This window comes from Heptranchias perlo, chromosome 21 (genome assembly GCF_035084215.1).
Source record: "Heptranchias perlo isolate sHepPer1 chromosome 21, sHepPer1.hap1, whole genome shotgun sequence".
Classification (NCBI taxonomy): Eukaryota; Metazoa; Chordata; class Chondrichthyes; order Hexanchiformes; family Hexanchidae; genus Heptranchias; species Heptranchias perlo.
The window spans coordinates 18,239,111-18,258,822 of NC_090345.1; the positions used below are offsets into that span (position 1 = coordinate 18,239,111).

General features: G+C 42.6%; 1 protein-coding gene across 7 annotated transcripts in view; it reads left to right on the forward strand.

Moving 5' to 3' along the window:
* Positions 1-19,712, forward strand: part of ablim1b (actin binding LIM protein 1b) — a 350,583-nt gene that overhangs the window by 144,428 nt on the left and 186,443 nt on the right. For all 7 annotated transcript variants that reach the window (XM_068002162.1, XM_068002165.1, XM_068002167.1 and 4 more), the window contains one exon: positions 11,576-11,710. In XM_068002162.1, coding sequence (XP_067858263.1) covers positions 11,576-11,710 — 135 coding nt within the window. The remainder of the gene's footprint in view (positions 1-11,575; positions 11,711-19,712) is intronic.

Here is a 19,712-nt window from a genome sequence, read left to right on the forward strand (position 1 = left end):
ATTTTCTGAAAGGGCAACAATGATTCTTTAAAGCACAAAAGATGGTATCAAGCAGGAAATGAAATATATTGTGGAGATATCATCCTTAGGATTCTGTGACAATTAGGTATAATAAATATCCACTTAAATATATAAAGCAGTTTTAGAACGTTGTCTTTGAGATACTCAATGGGGAAGGATCCAGTTGTCGTGCTCCACGTAGGAACCAATGACATAAGTAGAACTAAGAATGAGGTTCTGCTGAGGGAGTTTGAGGAGCTAGGGTCTAAATTAATAAGCAGAACCTTAAAGGGAATAATCTCTGGATTACCACCTGAGCCACACGCAAATTGGCATAGTGTCAAACAGATCAGAGAGTTAAATGCGTAGCTCAAAGAGTGGTGTGGGAGACAGGGTTTTCGATTCAGTACTGGGAAAAGAGGAAGCTGCTCCATTGGGATGGGCTCCACTTAAACCAGGCTGGGATTAGTGTCCTGGCGAATCGAATAACTAGAGCGGGAGATAGGGCTTTAAACTAAAAAGGAGGGGGAGGGTTCAGGTAAGGGTAAATTTATAAATCGAATGAGAAATTCAAGGCCATATAGCAGTGTAGCGATTTGGGTAAAGATAAACAGAATCTGTCAGGAAGGGACAGAGAGTTCAACAGTAATACTGCATCAGTGAACTAGGTCAAATCAGGGAAAAATAGGAGAAAGTTAAAATTAAAGGCACTTTATTTGAATGCATGAAGCATTCGTAACAAGATAGACGAATTAATGGCACAAATAAATAGAGATGAACGGGCTTGACCTAGTAGCCATTATTGAGACGTAATTGCAAGGTGACCAAGGTTGGGAACTAAATATTCCAGGGTACTTGACTTTTCGAAAAGACAGACAGAATGGAAAAGGAGGATGGGTAGCCCTGATAATAAAGGATGACATAAAGGCAGTAGTGAGAAAGGATCTTGGCTCGGAATATCAGCAAGTAGAATCAGTATGGATGGAGATAAGAAATAACGGGGCAGAAAACACTGGGGGTGGGAGTAGTTTATAGACCCCCTAACAGTAGTTATACTGTTGGACAGAGTATTAATCAAGAAATAAGAGGAGCTTGTAACAAAGGTAATGCAATAATCGTGGGGGACTTTAATCTTCATATAGACTGGACAAATCAAATTGGCAAAAGGTAGTTTGGAGGGCGAGTTCATGGAATGCATTTAAGACAGTTTCCTAGAACAATACCTTGTGGAACCAACCAGGGAACAGGCTATTTTAGATCTTGTCTTGTGTAATGAGACAGGGTTAATTAGTAATCTCATAGTAAAGGATCCTCTGGGGAGAAGTAATCATAATATGATAGAATTTCACAATGAGAGTGACGTACTTAAGCCCGAAACTAGAGTCTTAAACGTAAACAAAGCCAGTTACATAGGTATGAGGGGCAATTTGGCTATGGTTGATTGAGAAATCAGATTAAAAGATATGACTGTAGATAAGCAATGGTGAACATTTAAAGAAATATTTTATAATTCTCAACGAATATACATTCCATAAGGAATAAAAACTTCACGGGAAAAGTGATCCATCCGTAGCTAACTAAAGAAGTTAAGGATAGTATTAGATTAAAAGAAGAGGCTTATAATGTTGCCAAGAACAGTAGTGAGCCTGAGGATTGGGAGAGTTTTCAAAACCAGCAAAAGATGACCAAAAAATTTATAAAGAGGGAGAAAATAGAGTATGAGAGTAAACTAGCAAGAAATATTAAAAAATTGTAAGAACTTCTATAAGTATGTAAAAAGGAAGAGAGTAGCAAAAGTAAACGTGAGTCCCTTAGCGGCTGAGACAGGAGAAATTATAATGGAGAATAAGGAAATAGCAGATACATTAAACAAATATTTTTTATCTGTCTTCACAGTCTTCACAAAAAAAATACCAGAAGTAGTGAGGGACCAAGGGTCTAATGAAAGTGAGGAACTTAAAGTAATTAAGATTAGTAAAGAAAAAGTACTGGAGAAATTATTGGGACTGAAAGCCAACAAATCCCCTGGACCTGATGGCCTACATCCTAGTGTTCTAAAAAAGGTGGCTGCATTGGTTGTAATCTTCCAAAATTCCCCAGATTCTAGAATGGTCCCAGTGCATTGGAAGCTACCAAATGTAACACCGCTATTCAAGAAAGGAGGGAGGGAGAGAGAAAACAGGGAACCACAGTCCAGTTAGCCTGACATCAGTAGTCGGGAAAATGCCAGAATTCATTATTAAGACATAGTAATGGGGGCACTTAGAAAATCGTAATATGATTAGGCAGCGTCAATATGGTTTTATGAAAGGGAAATTGTGTTTGACAAATCTATTAGAGTTCTTTGAGGATGTAACTAGCAGGGTAGATAAAGGGGAACTGGTGGATGTAGTATATTTGGATTATCAAAAGGCATTCGATAAGTTGCCACACAAAAGGTTGTTACACAAGATAAGGGCTCATGGGGTTGGGGGGTAATAGATCAGCATGGATAGTGGATTGGTTAACGGACAGAAAACAGAGAGTGGGAATAAACGGGCCATTTTCGGGTTGGCAGGCTGTAACTAGTGCGATACTGCAAGGATTGGTGCTTGGGCCTCAGCTATTTACAATCTATATTAATGACTTATATGAAGGGACCGAGTATAATGAATTCAAGTTTACTGATGATACAAAGCTAGGTGGGAAAATAAGCTTTGAGGAGGACACAAAGGGGGTGATTTTAAACCCCAAGAACGGGTGGGTTGAGGGGAGTGGGAGTTGAAAGTAGTTGTTTTTTTGGGTCGCAACTGCAAAATTTTCAGACTTTGCATTCCCAGTGGGAAGCCTGTACTTTAACGCGCCCATGTTAAACCCGGTCGCGACCCAAAAAACAACTATTTTCAACTCCCACCCGCCCCCAACCACCTGTTCTTGGGGTTTAAAATCACCCCCAAAGAGCCTGCAAAGGGAAATAGACAGGTTAAGTGAGTGGGCAAGAAGGTGGCAGATGGCGTATAATGTGAGGTTATTCACTTTGGTAGGAAGAATAGAAAAACAGAATATTTTTTAGATGGTGAAAAACTATTAAATGTTGGTGTTCAGAGAGATTTGGGTGTCCTTGTACAAGAAGCAGAGAAAGTTAACACACAGGTACAGCAAGCAATTAGGAAGGCAAATGGTATGTTGACCTTTATTGCAAGAGTAAGGAAGTCTTACTGCAATTGTACAGGGCTTTGGTGAGAGCACACCTGGAGTACTGTGTACAGTTTTTGGTCTCCTTACCTAAAGAAGGCTATATTTGCCTTAAAGACAATGCAACAAAGTTCACTAGATTGATTCCTGGGATGAGAGGGTTGGCCTATGAGGAGAGATTGAGTAGCATGGGCCTATACTCTCTGGAGTTAAGAAGAATGAGAGGTGATCTCATTGTAACATATAAGATTCTAAGAGGCTGTTTCCCCTGGGTCGAGAATCTAGAACAAGGGTCATAGTCTCAGGACAAGGGGTCGACTGAGATGAGGAGGAATTTCTTCATCCTTTGGAATCTTTGGAATTCTCTACCCCAGAGGGCTGTGTATGCTCAGTCATTGAGTATATTCAAGGCTGAGATTGATAGTTTTTTGGACTTTAAGGGAATAAAGGGATATGGGGATCAGACAGGAAAGTAGAGTTGAGGTTGAAGATCAGCCATGACCTTATTGAATAGTGGAGCAGGCTCGAGGGGCCTTATGGCCTACACCTGCTCCTATTTCTTACGTTCGAATTGGGCACAATGAGCAGCAGATGGTCCTCTAGATGTTCTCAGTGTTCCGAGCATCACTAGTCCTTTAAAATAAAAATTATAGAGGAAAATGGAAGTATATTTTTATAAGGAATAAACATACCTTATAATAACAGTAGGCCAACAGCGAAGTGTCTAAAGAACATTGTTACCCACCTGTACCCATGTTTCTGGCATCTAATACCAAAATCAATTAGACTAAAGAAAGAAAGAATTTTGTATTTTTATTGCGCAATTCATGTCCCAAACTGCATTACAGTGAGTGAAGTACTTTCAAAGTGTAGTCATTGTTGTTTTGTAGACAAATGCTGTAGCCAATTTGTGCACAGCAAGGTTCCACAAACAGCAAATGGGATAAATGATTAATCTGTTTTGGTGGTGCTTGATGAGGGAGGAATGTTAGCCAACATGCTGGGAGAAGTCCATGCTCGCCTTCAAGTTGTGCCATCTACTCTTTTAGATTCACCTGACCAAGCAGATAGGAAGGCCCTTGTTTAATGTCTGACACAAAGATTGGTGGCATTGTAAGCAGTGTAGATGAAAACATAAAATTACAAAGCGATATTGATAGATTAGGTGAATGGGCAAAACTGTGGCAAATGGAATTCAAAGTAGACAAATGTGAGGTCATCCACTTTGGATCAAAAAGGATAGAACAGGGTACTTTCTAAATGGTAAAAAGTTTAAAAACAGTGGATGTCCAAAGGGACTTAGGGGTTCAGGTACATAGATCATTGAAGTGTCATGAACAGGTGCAGAAAATAATCAAGAAGGCAAATGGAATGTTGGCCTTTATATCTAGAGGACTAGAGTACAAGGGGGCAGAAGTTATGCTGCAGCTATACAAAACCCTGGTTAGACCGCACCTGGAGTACTGTGAGCAGTTCTGGGCACCGCACCTTCGGAAGGACATATTGGCCTTGGAGGGAGTGCAGCGTAGGTTTACTAAAATGATACCCGAACTTCAAGGGTTAAGTTACGAGGAGAGATTACAGAAATTGTGGTTGTATTCTCTAGAATTTCGAAGGTTAAGGGGTGATCTGATCGAAGTTTATAAGATATTAAGGGGAACAGATAGGGTGGATAGAGAGAAACTATTTCCGCTGGTTGGGGATTCTAGGAGTAGGGGGCACAGTCTAAAAATTAGAGCCAGACCTTTCAGGAGTGAGATTAGAAAACATTTCTACACACAAAGGGTTGTAGAAGTTTGGAACTCTCTTCCGCAAACGGTAATTGATACTAGCTCAATTGCTAAATTTAAATGTGAGATAGATAGCTTTTTGGCAACCAAAGGTATTAAGGGATATGGGCCAAAGGCAGGTATATGGAGTTAGATCACAGATCAGCCATGATCTTATCAAATGGCGGAGCAGGCATGAGGGGCTGAATGGCCTACTCCTGTTCCTATGTTCCTATGTCTCACCTAAAAGACAGCACCTCTGACAATGCCACACTCTTAGTACTGCATTGAAATGTCAGGCTAGGTTATATGCTCAAGTCTTGGAGTTGGGCATGGTCCCATGACTGTTTGACTCAAGAGATAAGAGCACGATTATTGAGCCAATTTGACACTTACTAGATTAAAATAAAACAGAAACAAAAAGGATGAGATTTGTCTTGGGCCGTAGCACAAAGTGGAAAAGAAAATCGGGCGGAGTGTATAAATGCTGTCGATGGGCCGTAGCCCGATTTGCACTACTCCCTAACACGAATTTCACCTCCAAAATCTTAATAAATTTTCTGACTTATCTGTCAACTTTTTTATTGCTATACTGTGGTTCCAAATGCATTTTTTTTAAAAAAGCAAATTACGTTGAATCTCAATACAGTCCACACCTGATAATTCAAAGTCGTGTGCTTAAAAAAAATAGAATTATCCAGTAATTTGAGTTAAGCAATGTAAATAACAAAGCAAAATCGAAATTTAGTGCAAAAAATTGAATTATCAGCTAATGTGAGGTGAGCGACTTTGAATTGAGAGGAGTAGACTGTGTGTTGAAGGTTAAGGGAGGGTTGAAAAAACTTCACTGTTGGTATACCAGCATTTCTGCTTCAAGTCTGCTGTTTTGGATTCTACAGCCAGTTTTCCACGCTGCACTGTGCTTTATACTGACCCAACTCGCCCAATAGGCAAACTATTATTCTTGAACGACAGTCTGCTGCTCTCCTCTCTCTGGCTGCTGGTCAGCATGAAGCTATGAGTAGAATAGTCAGCATTATTATTCCTCTTGTGCCCCTGGGTTTCTTTGTTTGAATTTGGTGGCCCAATGCATTGCTTTGGAAATGTCAGGCCTCAATGATGCTCAATCATTGGTGAATTTATATCTGCGAAAAGTTAGATCAGCTGAAACTGAACTTGAAATAATTATTACCAAGTTAATTTACTACGGTGCTGACAGTTGCTAAGATTATTTCATTTCAATTGTTGGCGTGAGAAGCTATTCATTTTCCGGGAAACAGATGTTTTCCATCATATTTCTTTCAATAAAAATGGTATTATTCAGAAACCTAACTCTGCATAAGGATAACATAATGGGTAAGGAGTGGAACACAAGTAGATGCACCAAAGGGAGGTGTTTTTAAACAGGGGTAGCAGAATGGGGAACTGTGCAATACCCACTTCATTTAGAGCATTTCCTAATGCAGAGTGACTAAGGTGTGAGTGAGAATAAAGGACTTCCTCACATGTAGTTTACAAAAAATAACTTCAGGATGAGAGTACAGTAGGTGATAATACCAATGGATTGCACAAGAGTGCAACAGGTGCTATTGATTCTTAAACAGATGACTTTTTGTAAAGGCTGTGGATCCACTGATTCTGCAAACTGTAATTTAAACTAATTGCACTTTAGTTAGTTTCTTCTAAACACTCATTTCAATAAGTAATAAATCAATATTTTGGCTCTATTGAAGGAAGGACCACATCAAGCTGTGTATGTTTCAGATAATGGATAAAACAGACAAGGGCGAAGCAATGTCACATTACACTCCGACCAAGAATGCCAACAAAGCAATAACAGGAAAGCACATCATTTACTGGTCAGGACCTTGGCAAGTCTAATGCTGCCATGATAAACTGAACAATATGATGCAGTGTTTAAAAGCTTTGAAGAGGAAGTGATTACACTTTCAGCTATGCAAAGCACTTGGACTCAGTACGAGGTGCATCTCACTGGAAATGTTTTTAAAGAGTTTGTTTCAATTCTGTGGGCATTGTATTACATTTTTAAAATTAGTTAAATTAGGAAAGAATAGCAATGCAATTTCATTTTTTAAAAATTGAATTGTTCTAACTTTATATTTATAAAATACCTAATCATATTAAAATAACACTTGTATCTACTTTTGAAATGCAGTGTCTGTTGTTATTTAGGGAAATGATGCCATTGTTAGGACCACTCCTTTCCAATGATACAACAGTCAAATTCTTATCCCCATCACTTATTTATATAACTATTTAATTCAGCATCAGCAGCATGTTCTAGGAACGCTTTCTATTTTTGTTGAGTAAGTACACACAAAACAGCATAGGTTCAAGCACTGGGGTGGGGTGGTGGGGAGTGGATGATGGGGACGTGTCTTTTCAATTCACTTTGGCATGGGTAATGTCTCCTCTTCGCTCATCTCCCCCGCCCCCCAAGCTCCAAATCCTGGAATTGCCCTGTTGCTTAACCTCCATCTCTTTATACACAGCTGCACTACTATGAAACAGTAAATGCTATTACTTCCTTTCAACCTGAGGGTGCTCTCACATTGATGGTGCAGTTATCATAGCAGAGTCACAGACACACACCAGGGACTGACATCTATGGATTAGAAAGTGGTTGTGTGTAAAAGGTCAACCTTGAATATTTAATAATAAATTAACAGTTGGATCTTGCAAACTAGCATTCCCAATGCAGAAAACATATTGGGAATTCAGGCAAAGATTAACACTCCCTGCATGATTACCGGCTATTAACAATGAATGGAACATTGTCCTGTGTGTCTGGACCTTCATGCCCGCACACCAGGAACGCATATCAGTATTCAACCACCATGATTTTCCATCTTATAAAATTGATGAAAATTACCCCTGATAAACATTTGAAGGAGAAAAATTTTAAAGGGTACAGAGCAAGAGCAGGGCAATTGGATTGGTGTAGATAGCTTTGGTTGTCGAGTTATCATTGGCACAATAGACCAATGGAAATGGAATAGATAGGTCTGGTTGGGAGCTCACGGTGGCACGATAGGCCAAATGGGATTTGAGTAGATAGCTCTGGTTGAGAGTTAGCATAGATGTGAGAGTCCAACTAACCCCCTCCTGCATGGAAATTTCTAAATGTTCTAACTCATAAGTGAAAAGTGATGTACAGAACATGAAATGTTTAAAATTGGTGAAGGCACCCATGTATGCAAGGTGCTACAGTGACATCATCAGATTCATTCTGTAAACCCATGTTCATAGATGAAGCTAATCATTTTGGATGATTTAATCAAAGATGACACACGCTCTTTGATATTTAACCAGCCCATCTCTAGAGAATATGATCCTAGGATACGCTGAAAATAACACACCAGTTAAAAAATGGATGAGATGAGCAGAGTGCATCTTAGAAATGTAATTAACAGTCTAGAGTTTCCTTACTCTTTGTTAACATAAAATCTGGAGAACAAACCCAGAAAATGGATACTGAGCTGAATGAAAATGTTAAACTCTTAATGCAGCATTGTATGTTACAAATCCAACAGTCAATCTATTTACTGTTGGACATTCAGATCTGTTACAGGAATAAAGCATCTCAATGGAAAATGTGCATCGCTTTGGTGCAAATGAAATTTTTTGGAGCTAAATCAGAGTACTGATAACCATCCTAGCTGGCTGTCTGCACTGGCTGGTTGGAGTGCCTGTGCTTTGACAAACCATGCATGGTTCAGCAGAATAAGTAATGTTATGCTGTGCAGCTTGTCCCTGATTCTGACTGATAAATAATTCTCCACTTTCCGATTCTTACCTGATTCAGAGCAATAGTAATTCTATATTGTCCTGTTCGTACCTAGTGCAGAGTGATAGGTAATTCTACACTGTCCCATTCATACCTCTTTCAGAGTAATAGGTAATTTCCCTGGCTCGGTGCATCAGATAATTCTCTTCTGTCTACTTCTGATCTGGTTCAGAGTGATAGTTATTTAGAAAAACTCCAGATCCTACAATGCAAAATGTAACCTTAAGTAATACCCTCCCATTCTTTACTCTTGTTGTCTACATTGTTAGTATGGTGCCAGAGGCTATCAGAATTTTAGATTAGATAACCGAATGATAAACTGATAGATGCCATGTGACCATCACAGTTGACACCAGAACCATGTGCAAAGTAGTGCAAGTGAATAGTGTGGAGTTATAAGGTAGAGTTTACAAATGGTGCAGAGCTTTGCACAACAGGAATGCATATTGGGAACATGTATGCCCCGCACAAAAATGTATGCCCTGCACAATTTTCCATCCATTAATATTAATAGCCAGAAAATCATGAGGGTTTCAATGATTTCTGCGCCCAAATTCCCGTTATTTATTCTCATCATATAAAGATCTGCGTCAGGAGTGCTAATTTGGAAAATCCATCCCACATTCTCTGCTTGCACTGCACTCTCATTAGATAAAGCAGAGCTCTACTTAAACTCATGCACAGAGTTCCACGTGTATCTCCTGAAACACAGACACAGAGTTCTATGTGTATGTACTTAAACACTGGCACAGAGGTCTGCTCAGCTGCTTCTAGCTGTTACTGACATATTTTGACATAGAAAAGAACTAGCTATCGTAACACTTTAAACCATGTGTTTCACACACAAAAGGTTTCAAGCCAAAATGATACAAGGCCAGCTCCAACAACAACAATAACAACTTGAATTTATATAGTGCCTTTAACGTACTAAGATGTCCCAAGGCGCTTCACAGGAGCAATTTTCAAACAAAATTTGACACCTAGCCACATAAGGAGATATTAGGACAGGTCAGGACAAAAGCTTGGTCAAAGAGATAGGTTTTAAGGAGCATCTTAAAGGAGGAGAGGGAGGTTGAGAGGCGGAGAGGTTTAGGGAGGGAATTCCAGAGCCTAGGGCCTAGGCAGCTGAAGGCACAGCTGCCAATGGTGGAGCGATTTAAAATCGGGGATGCAGAAGAGGCAAGAATTAGAGGAGCGCAGAGAACTTGGAGGGCTGTCGGGCTGGAGGAGGTTGAAGAGATAGGGAGGGGCGAGGCCATGGAGGGATTTGAAAACAAGGATGAGAATTTTAAAATCGAGGCATTCCCAGACCCGGAGCCAATTGTGGTCAGCGAGCACAGGGGTGATGGGAGAACAGGACTTGGTGCGAGTTAGGATACGGGCAGCAGAGTTTTAGATGAGCTGAAGTTTATGGTAGAAGATGGGAGGTCACCCTGGAGAGCATTGGAATAGTCAAGTCTAGAAGTAACAAAGGCACGCATGAGAGTTTTAGCAGCAAATGAGCTGAGGCAGGGGTGGAGACGGGCGATGTTATGGATGTGGAAATAGGCGATCTTGGTGATGGAGCGGATATGTGGTCGGAAACTCATCTCAGGGTCAAATAGGACTCCAAGGTTGCGAACGGTCTGGTTCAGCCTTAGACATTGGCCAGGGAGAGAGATGGAGTCGATGGCTAGTGAACGGAGTTTGCGGCGGGGACCAAAGACAACGGCTTCAGTCTTACCAATGTTTAGTTGGAGGAAATTTTGCTGATCCAGGACTGGATGTCAGACAAGCAGTGTGACAAATGAGAGACAGTAGTGGGGTCGAGAGAGGTGGTGGTGAGGTAGAGCTGGGTGTCGTCAGCGTACATGTAGAATCTGACTTTGTGTTTTCAGGTGATATCGCCGAGGGTCAGCATGTAGATGAGAAATAGGAGGGGGTCAAGGATAGATCCTTGGGGGATTCCAGAGGTAACGGTGCAGGAGCGGGAAGAGAAGCCATTGCAGGTGATTCTTTGGCTATGACCTCCTCCAGATGTTTTCACACTTGGAGAAACTACCAGATATCAATTGATGTAATGCTGAACAGTTTTGTACCAGTGCAGGATGTGCAATGTGATTGTGGCAAGTTGTGAAATTTAAATCAATAAATCTGGTAAATCGTGGGCTGGCACCAGGTAATAACTAGGAAAGCTGCTGGGTTGTTGAAAAACCCAACTGATTCACCAATGTCCTTCAGGAAAGCGAACCTGCTGCATCTACCTGGCCTGGCCTACACGTAACTCCAGTCCCACACTATGTGGTTGACTCTTAATGCTTCCAGGGTAATTGGGAATGGGTAATAAATACTGCCTTAGCAGTGTCACCCATATCCCAGGAACAAATTTTTAAAAACCTTCATTTCAGTTATGTTCATTTTTAGATTTGGGGGTTAGATTTGAACTCCTGCCTGAAGTAAAAGGCAGGATTTGACATCAGTGTCGGCAACTAGTGATGCATATGTGAACTAATTCAGATTTGAACAGAGATCCTCTAAACTTGGATTGTCTTCAAATGAAAATTGGACAAAAATGGACACACTGCACAGATAGTTCCCCACCTTCTCCATACTGTCACTCGATTCCCCAGATGATTTGAAATTCTGAGCAATGCATCAGCAATGCGCTCAATACAAAATAATCTGCCTAATAATACATGCCACTTAACCATTTCTGTCTGGCTGCTGACACAGAATCCATTTTAGTATGCGTCTCTCTATCAATGTGATGTTGGCCATGCAAATAACGTGGTGAATTTGAGAGTTGCTGACCTGGAGCGTTCATGTTTTCTTTTCTTCCCTGCAGTGGCTCACCCTCAGGACCCACACCAGCCTACAGAGAAGCCCGCCATCCACTGCTTCAAGTGTGGAGACCCATGTAAAGGACAGGTGCTGCGTGTCCAGTCCAGACATTTCCACCTCAAATGCTTCACCTGCAAAGGTAAGAGCAACAATACTGATTTTTGACTCTTAGGTGATAAAAAAACCTGGAAAATCCAATGTTTTAAAATAATTGGGAGCAATGTCAGACCACGAGGCCTGTATGTTGTGGATGGATGAATATTTCCTTGAAAAATATTTTAAATTCCCACTGTCACACATGCCTTTAACGTAGCACCCAGTACATACATGCACTGGTTTGATGTTTTGCCAAATTTTATTTAGTCTGGAAGAGCTCTTATAAAGGCCTGTTTCATCTAGACTGCACACGGAATGGCTTGTTACGTTACTGCAATACTGTGTCGTACTTTATATCCGGATTGTGATGCTCAGAATATCCATTCACATTCAAAGTGAGATTGTGTAATTTCATAATTGGGACATATTTGGATAAGCTTCATTCATAGAAGTGAAAATTCTGCTGTCTTGACAGCAATGCAAAATGTATTCAAAGGCCTGAATGCTAACACTGATGGTATCCTGTTCATTTTAAATAGGTTACTGTCAGCGTTACAATCGGGAATTCCAGGCCAAAGTCTCTTTTTTTTCTCTTCTCACTGTTGGATTTGTACTTGAAATTTAAAAGTTGGTAAAGGGAGTCACACTTTGACTTTTTTTTCAGTTTCTCCTCCAATTTCCTCTCCCCACTCCCCCCTCTCCCCCAGCCCCCTAAAAAGACATTGGCCCTTCACTGAGTACAGTTCCACAGGTCTCACTCAGGCTGCAGTACCTTGCCTAAGTGTCCAATATTCGCGGATGAGTCTTGATAGTGAGTGCAGGCAGGCTATCTGACTGTGCAGAACATCTCAGCTGAGCCCACATATATACACTGGCCTCACCCAGTGCCCACACATATACACTTCCAGCAAGGGTTGCTGTTTGGTGATCAGGAGTGGTAACCATGGTTGACTTTCCCTTCCCTGACTCAGGAGTGCTGCAACCAATGCAGTGCCCTACCACTGCCCTAAACTGAGATCAGCGAACTCAGCACAGACCAGGATAGAACCTGTAACCTTTCTGGTCTGTATGGCTCAAAGGTGGACACATTGGCCTGGATTTTCTTGTGGAGCAGTATCACAGCTAGAGGTGGATCAGGATAGGACTTCCACCCACTGCTCTGCCTTCGCTGTGATCTCAACCCTTTTTACCTGGGTCAGAGTCAATTATTTAGGCAGGGCAGGCTTCCAGCAGTATCTCGTGGTGCTGCAGTGAGTCACTTGATGTAGCACCTGAGGTCCTCACCTAGTTTGAGGAGGAACCATTATTGGAGGCCCTTGAAGATCTCAATAACATTGTTTGAAAATGGCTGTGCATGGGCCCACATCACAGCTGCTGAAAATAGGAGGGCAGAAGAGAGGGAGAGGTGACCATATGAGATACTCTCCCTCCTTCCCTCAATTTGGTGCTCTTCTCTTTGCTGCAGACTCAGTACCACCACCCCTGTTCTGACCTTGTGTGTAGGCTGTGCCCTGGCAGGAAGACAGGGAAATTGGCTGGTTTCCCAGTTCCACCCCTCACCATCATTTTAAATGCAGCCTGGCGATGAAAGGACAGGTGGCTAAGATCCCTGCTGGGGAGGGAGGGAAGAGAAAATATCTGGGCCATCATTTAGGATGGGGATTCAGCAGTAGGCCTGCCCATCCCATTTCCCATGCTGCATTGAAACTATACTGGCAGAAATTAGATGGGAATCCTCCGGAAAATCAAGGCTATGAACTCTGAGATATTGGGATGATTTAGACTCAATCTGAGATTGAATATTGTTGTGATTGTGAGCTCCTGTTTATGACTATGATAAATGTTCATGCAGGACACACCTTTGGTTAGGAGATTGTACCTCTTCGCAGTGTTTTAAGTACTTAATTGTGGATCCCACGTGAAAATCATTTCACTGAAATTGTCTCACCATTTTAATCAAACAGATTCCAAAACACTGCACTAACTAGATGGGAAACTTCACACACCATAGCCACCAGTCAGCAACATGTCTGGTGCCACGTTGTTTACATGGACTGATTGTAAACTTTTGGCTTATTTATGAGTCTGTCCTTGCTGAATTTTACTATGTTCTCAGCTAACCAAAAGCAAAACTTAGCAGCTGTAAGTTGGAAAAAAAAACATGTAGCATAGACATGAAATCTGTTTGACATTTCATTTTAGAACAGCTATTCATCCGTTTCACAATCTCATTCCAGGAATTTCGAGTGAGCGCTGGGAGTCATAGGTAAAGGAATGTTAATGGTGCCAAGGACACAGTCAGATTTTCCACTCTATACATGATGCCTTTAATATTCCTTTACCCTTGACCCTAAGAGGCCTCTCCAACATCCTGTTATGGTGTCAAAAGTAAATTGAAGAGAATGCCCCTTAATAAATAACAATGGATTCTGCTAATTCTGCAAGATGGGAAGACTAAATATCTCAAAAGTGTTGCACTAAGAAGCTTTGATGTAAAAACGCTAAATCCCAAAGAGAGAGAATTGCTTTTCCATATTCCTTACTCCCTCTCTGGAGCAGTGCTTTCATGTGTATGGGAATTCCCATTTCTTACAGGATTCCTTAGCAATCTACAAGTATAAGGGTGATGTTGAATTTTCCCTCAAATCTGTTTTTTTTAAGACCGTTTACGTGCAAATAAAAATGGATGTAATACAAATAGCTGCCACTACTGGGAGTTGAGCAGGCTCAGTTTTCATAGGTTGTCGGGAGAGTAACTGAGGACCTGGTTTGAAGTCTTACTTTGAGAGCATGAGAGAAAAAATATGTAACAAACAAGAATATTCAAACTATTTTGAAGTTGGATCTTTTGATCACTGTTTTATTCATTCCATCAAGAGAAACCAAATTGCCATATTATGCACAGAGACATTGGGCTCGATATTAGGAGGGCTGCAGGTTCGCGGCAGGGGGGGGGGGCGACTGGGCGCGTGGGTAACGCGCCCGGTGAAATCAGTCTGCCCCGTGTGCGATCGCAGCCTAATTGGGTCCACTTACCTGGTCTTCCGGGTTCCCCGCTGCTGAGCTGCGCGGCGGGCGGACTGCGCATGCACAGTAAGGTCTGTCAGCTGGAGGAGCTCTATTTAAAGGGGCAGTCCTCCACTGACTGATGCTGCAACAAATAGAAAAAATTACAGCATGGAGCAGCCCAGGGGGAAGGCTGCTCCCAGGTTAATGATGCCTCACTCCAGGTATCATTGGATGGAGTGAGGAGGAGGAGGGGGAGGACAGAGATCTTCCCCCCGGCGGGCAGGAGGAAGCGGCCTGCCTCTGCCACCAAGAAGGCCTGGCTCGAGGTGGCAGAGGAGGTCACCTCCACCACCAACATATCACGCACCTGCATACAGTGCAGGAGGCGCTGCAATGACCTAAGTAGGTCAGCCAAAGTGAGTACACTTACTCATTCCCCTACACTCCGTCTGCCACATCACCGCCCCCACCCCACATCTCCTTCTGCACAGCCAACACTACTCTGTCACATCACCCCTCACACCCACTCAAACCTCATCCTCATCTTACCTGCACTTACTCACCTCGCCAGTACTCATCCCGCCACTACCACTCAACCCAATCCTCATACAATCTCATGGCTCTCTCTCATACTCACCCTCTCATGCATCTCTTTCACGGCCAGCCTCACTCAACCTGCCACTACCTGTGCTGCAGCCACAGGGCATGCATCACATTTGTGCAGTAGGAAGCGTAAGGCAAACGTGTTGTGAGCATGAAGGGGATGCACAAGGGTGTTAGAGGGTTTGTCATGGTTTTTACTTATATTTAATTTCTGACCAACTCACATCACATATTATATTGGCACCACTACTGCCACGTCTTTGTGAATCTTGTCTGGTTTGTGCAATAATGCCCTTTCCTGAGGATCACAATGAAGACCCACAACTGATGCCACCCATTGTGTCACTGCAGAGTGGGTGTAGGTGTATTTGCAGGGCTCTTTTGTGCAGACGACTGAGAGACGTCGGCGATGTCCCCGGTGGCACCCTGGAAGGATGCGGAGGAGAAGTTGTTGAGGGCAGTGGTGACTTTGACAGCGACAGGTAAGAAGATGGTGCTCAAGCCAGCCGGGAGCAGCTCGACATGAAGGAGGCTGCAGATGTCCACGACTACATGTCGAGTGACTCTGAGCCTCCGTGTGCACTGCTGCTCAGAGAGGTCCAGGAAGCTGAGCCTCGGTCTGTGGACCCTGTGGCGAGGGTAGTGCCCTCTGCGACGCATCTCTCTCTGCGGCTGCCCTCCCTCCTGCTGTGCAGGTGGATGTGTCACAGTACTGTGTTGTGGAGCTCCACGTGTCAGAGGTGGCCGGCGAGGCTGGTGATGCTGTTCGCCCTCCGAGGAGGTCATGACTGCAGCTACAGCGGCCCCCATCCGCAAGATGTACATCTGAGGGGGTCCGCAATGTAGGTACATGTGTCTGGACCCCGGGGTAAGTGTGCAAGTTGGTGAATTTTGTTGTTAGGAGGAGGGTGGTGGAGGCCAAACTTTGTCCAAAGTGACAGAGTGGCCTCCTGAAATGAGTGAGGGTCTCTCCCACCACCTGTCAAATGGACCTTTGCAGCTGCCACAGGCTGATAGCTGCAACACGTCCATTTCAACTGGGAGTGTTTCCCCAATACGGGAAACAGTCCCAGTTGTTTGTAAAATCCGACCCCTCCTAAAATATTCCCGTAATCAGGTCTGTTAACAACCTGAAATAGCAGAATAAATACTTTAAGTGGCACCCCACCGGCTTTAATTGCCTGCGGGAATCCCACCTGCGGGGGCTGCGCGCGCACGTCAGCGCGTCTGTGGGGAGCCCGGAAGTGGGTGGGTTGGAGCCAGGCTCCCGACCCGCTCCGGGATTCCCTGATTTTCAGAGCCCCCCCCCCCGCCAGGAACGCACCCAATAGCGGGTGCTACTATCGGGCGCATTATCCAATCTCACTTCATTCCCCTAATCAGGAGATAGATTTGCATGATGAAATCTCGTGCCTTTTTTTGTCTGTTTGCATGTAGTAAAGCAAATTGTAAGCCACTAGTTTGCCAACCAGAGGGAAATAGTGGGCGGTTGCTGGCTTTCTGCTTTGGTAGGTGATTTATGTTACATTTTACCAACAGTTACAAGGAAACTGTCCTGCAAAATTTAAAGGGACATTTGTACCATGACTTGTGTTATTTTATCCATGTGTAATAATTGGATTGGGGACTTGCAACCCTGTGTTAATTAAAAGTGACAAAAACAACATTATAATTCTTGGCCATCATACAAAAGCTCATTAGCCTTAGATCCACAGAAGAGAAAATTTTTATCAAATCTTTTTAACATTTTAAACCTCGGTCAGACTACCCCTCAATCTTCTGTACTCGAGGGAATACAAACCTGGTCTATGCAACTTGTCCTCATAATTTAACTCTCTAAACCTTGGTATTCTTCTGGTGAATCTGCATTGGAACCCCCTCCAAGGCCGATATTTCCTTCCTGAGGTGCGGTGCCCAGAACTGAATGCAGTAATCAAGATGGAGTCTGACTAATCTCGAGTTTGTTGACAAACTGACTTTAGTGTTGCTTGTTCTACCATGTGCAGTGGTGATGTGAAAGCTGTTCAATGAAGTAAATCAAACAAAAAAAAAAGGCAAAGGTCACCCGAAAGCCAGCAGCTGAATACTGCATGAGGCATTTAACAAGATCAAGGAGGGGCTGTGCAACTTCAAATCATTAAATGACATCACTAAACCATGCCATTCATATTACAAGTATCTAACTCCCATAAATAGCATTGCTTTTTAAAAAATGATTAGTAGAATTTAATGGTTTATTCTTTTGGAAAATCTAGTCATAAATACACCGTTTTTTATGCCTAAACTGCCTGATCAGAGCCACATGCTAATGCAGGAAAATAGTGATACCTCGACAGGGAAATTGTAGCTATCTGCAGGAAATTCCACTTTACAGCATGGAAGCACCGATGAAGAGTCTTAGGGGTCGAATATCATCTGAGCCCAAGTCAAGAGGCCCGAAATTGGGCATTGGGCCACATTAATATTTTAAGCGCAAGCCTCCACTGGCAGCTCATGCAATGCGGTTCATGAATGTTGGACCGCTTGTCTTGCCAGCAGTGGCCCAAAGGTAAGTCCCAGGAATGGGGTTGGAGCGGGCTATGGTTGGGGGGGCCGATCATGGTGACTGTGGAGACGATAGAGCACCCCTGTTCCTTCTGGCTCCACGGGAAGGTTTTTAAAAAAATGTATTGTTTCATTGGAAATAAATGTTGCAGAGAGGTCCTTTTACAGGTGTTAGCCCCTAATTAACATAAGCAAGGGTCCTAACGCCTGCTTTAGCCGGCCACCCAGGACAACTCGATAATGGACGAATTTAGCAATGGGCTGAACATCTGCTAAATTGGTCAGTGCTGATACCCGTTTTACACCCGAAAAAAGGGGGCAACGCATCCCAATTTTTAGCCCTTATAATCTAAAGGAATTGATATCAGAGGCAATAAAGCAAAAGGCTTTTGTCTTCCAAATGATGTGACAGTTAAGACTGCCACTCTGTGAGGCAATACTAAAATGCTGTAAGTGTTGCCAAGTTAGAAGAAATTTTAGTGACAGTTTTTCAGCTAGACAAAGTGCTCATGTATTTCCTGTGGGATTGCAGCACTGATCTTGACCGTACTTTTTGTCTCTTGCTCACTTTTCCACCCCCTACATTGCAGTCCTTAATAGTTTAATGTTGCATCATTTTCACATTAGCAGGATGATCTGGCCATTTGATTCCTTTCTGTATTTTGTCTATAGCTGAAGAGTAAACCAGCAATATGTGGCTTCCAACACTCTGCCAGTGTGGTTACCAAGGTCATAAGTCAGCAACTCTGGCCCAATAAACAGCCCACAACATGGCTTTGCTAAAAGGAATGAAATTTTGATAAATCAAGTAAAATGTAAGTGCAAGAAACCAGCATTTCTATTGCACCAAAGGGAATGTGTTTCTGTGGCCATTTCAAAATCCCAGCAACTCACTATTCCTTGCGTTTGACGGACAGGAAACTTGCTGGCCTGGAGTATCCACATGATTTCCGCCCAGATAAGAGCTTAATCTGTGTGGAATCAAATCAAATCGCACAAAAGATCGCGGAATTCTAAGTGTAAGTGAGGTTGTGCCCATAACGACATTATGCTCAGGTATCTGTGATCTTTTAAGCTCGTTCCACAGAGTCTTTGCCCGAACCAGTCCCCGCCCACAAACTGGCCACGTCCCCAGGTCAGAAAGGTGAGTTTCCGCCAATTGCGTTCGTTCGGGGGGTGGGGGGTTCATCCTATTGTGCTCAGGCACCCATGATCACCTGAATTCAGAGTTAATCACCTGACCAGCTGTGACCAGCAGTCAGTTGAAGCTGCCCCGCTGCTGCAGAAATCATCAATTAGTTTAAAAAGTTGAAGAATGGCTCATTTCCTGGCAATCCCACTCTTCTTATTACTTTAGTATTCCTTATGATGCTTGATTGAGCCGATTCAATGGAGATTTTATGTTCGGGCTGAAGCTATTGCATTTGTGAGGAAACTTGGGAGCATTTTCACCTCGGCAAAACTAGCGCAGTGTCGGGCGCATTTTGCCGATTGCGTCCCTAGCAGAAACTCCAGGCCTTTATTGGAATTTTGGTACTGCATTTATAGCAATGTATAATTCACCAGATTATTTATTAACAAAGTGCACTTATAGATTTTCTTTGTACCACTACTAAACCTATTCCTCTACATTAGGCAGCAAAATATATTTTAACTAAATGTTACTATAACAGATAGAAATACATTAATATTTAGCTCAAATGCATCAAATGTGTATTTATGCAAGTTTCTCCCCAGTCACTTCAATGGAATTCTTGGTCCTTTGTTAGAAGTTTATTCAAATTCTAGATACATCCAAGTAAGTGTGTAAACTGGGTAGTGTCTGTTTATGGCAAGTTTTGTTTCAATGATTTGTAAAATTACTGGATGTAAGTGAAGCTCTAATTGTA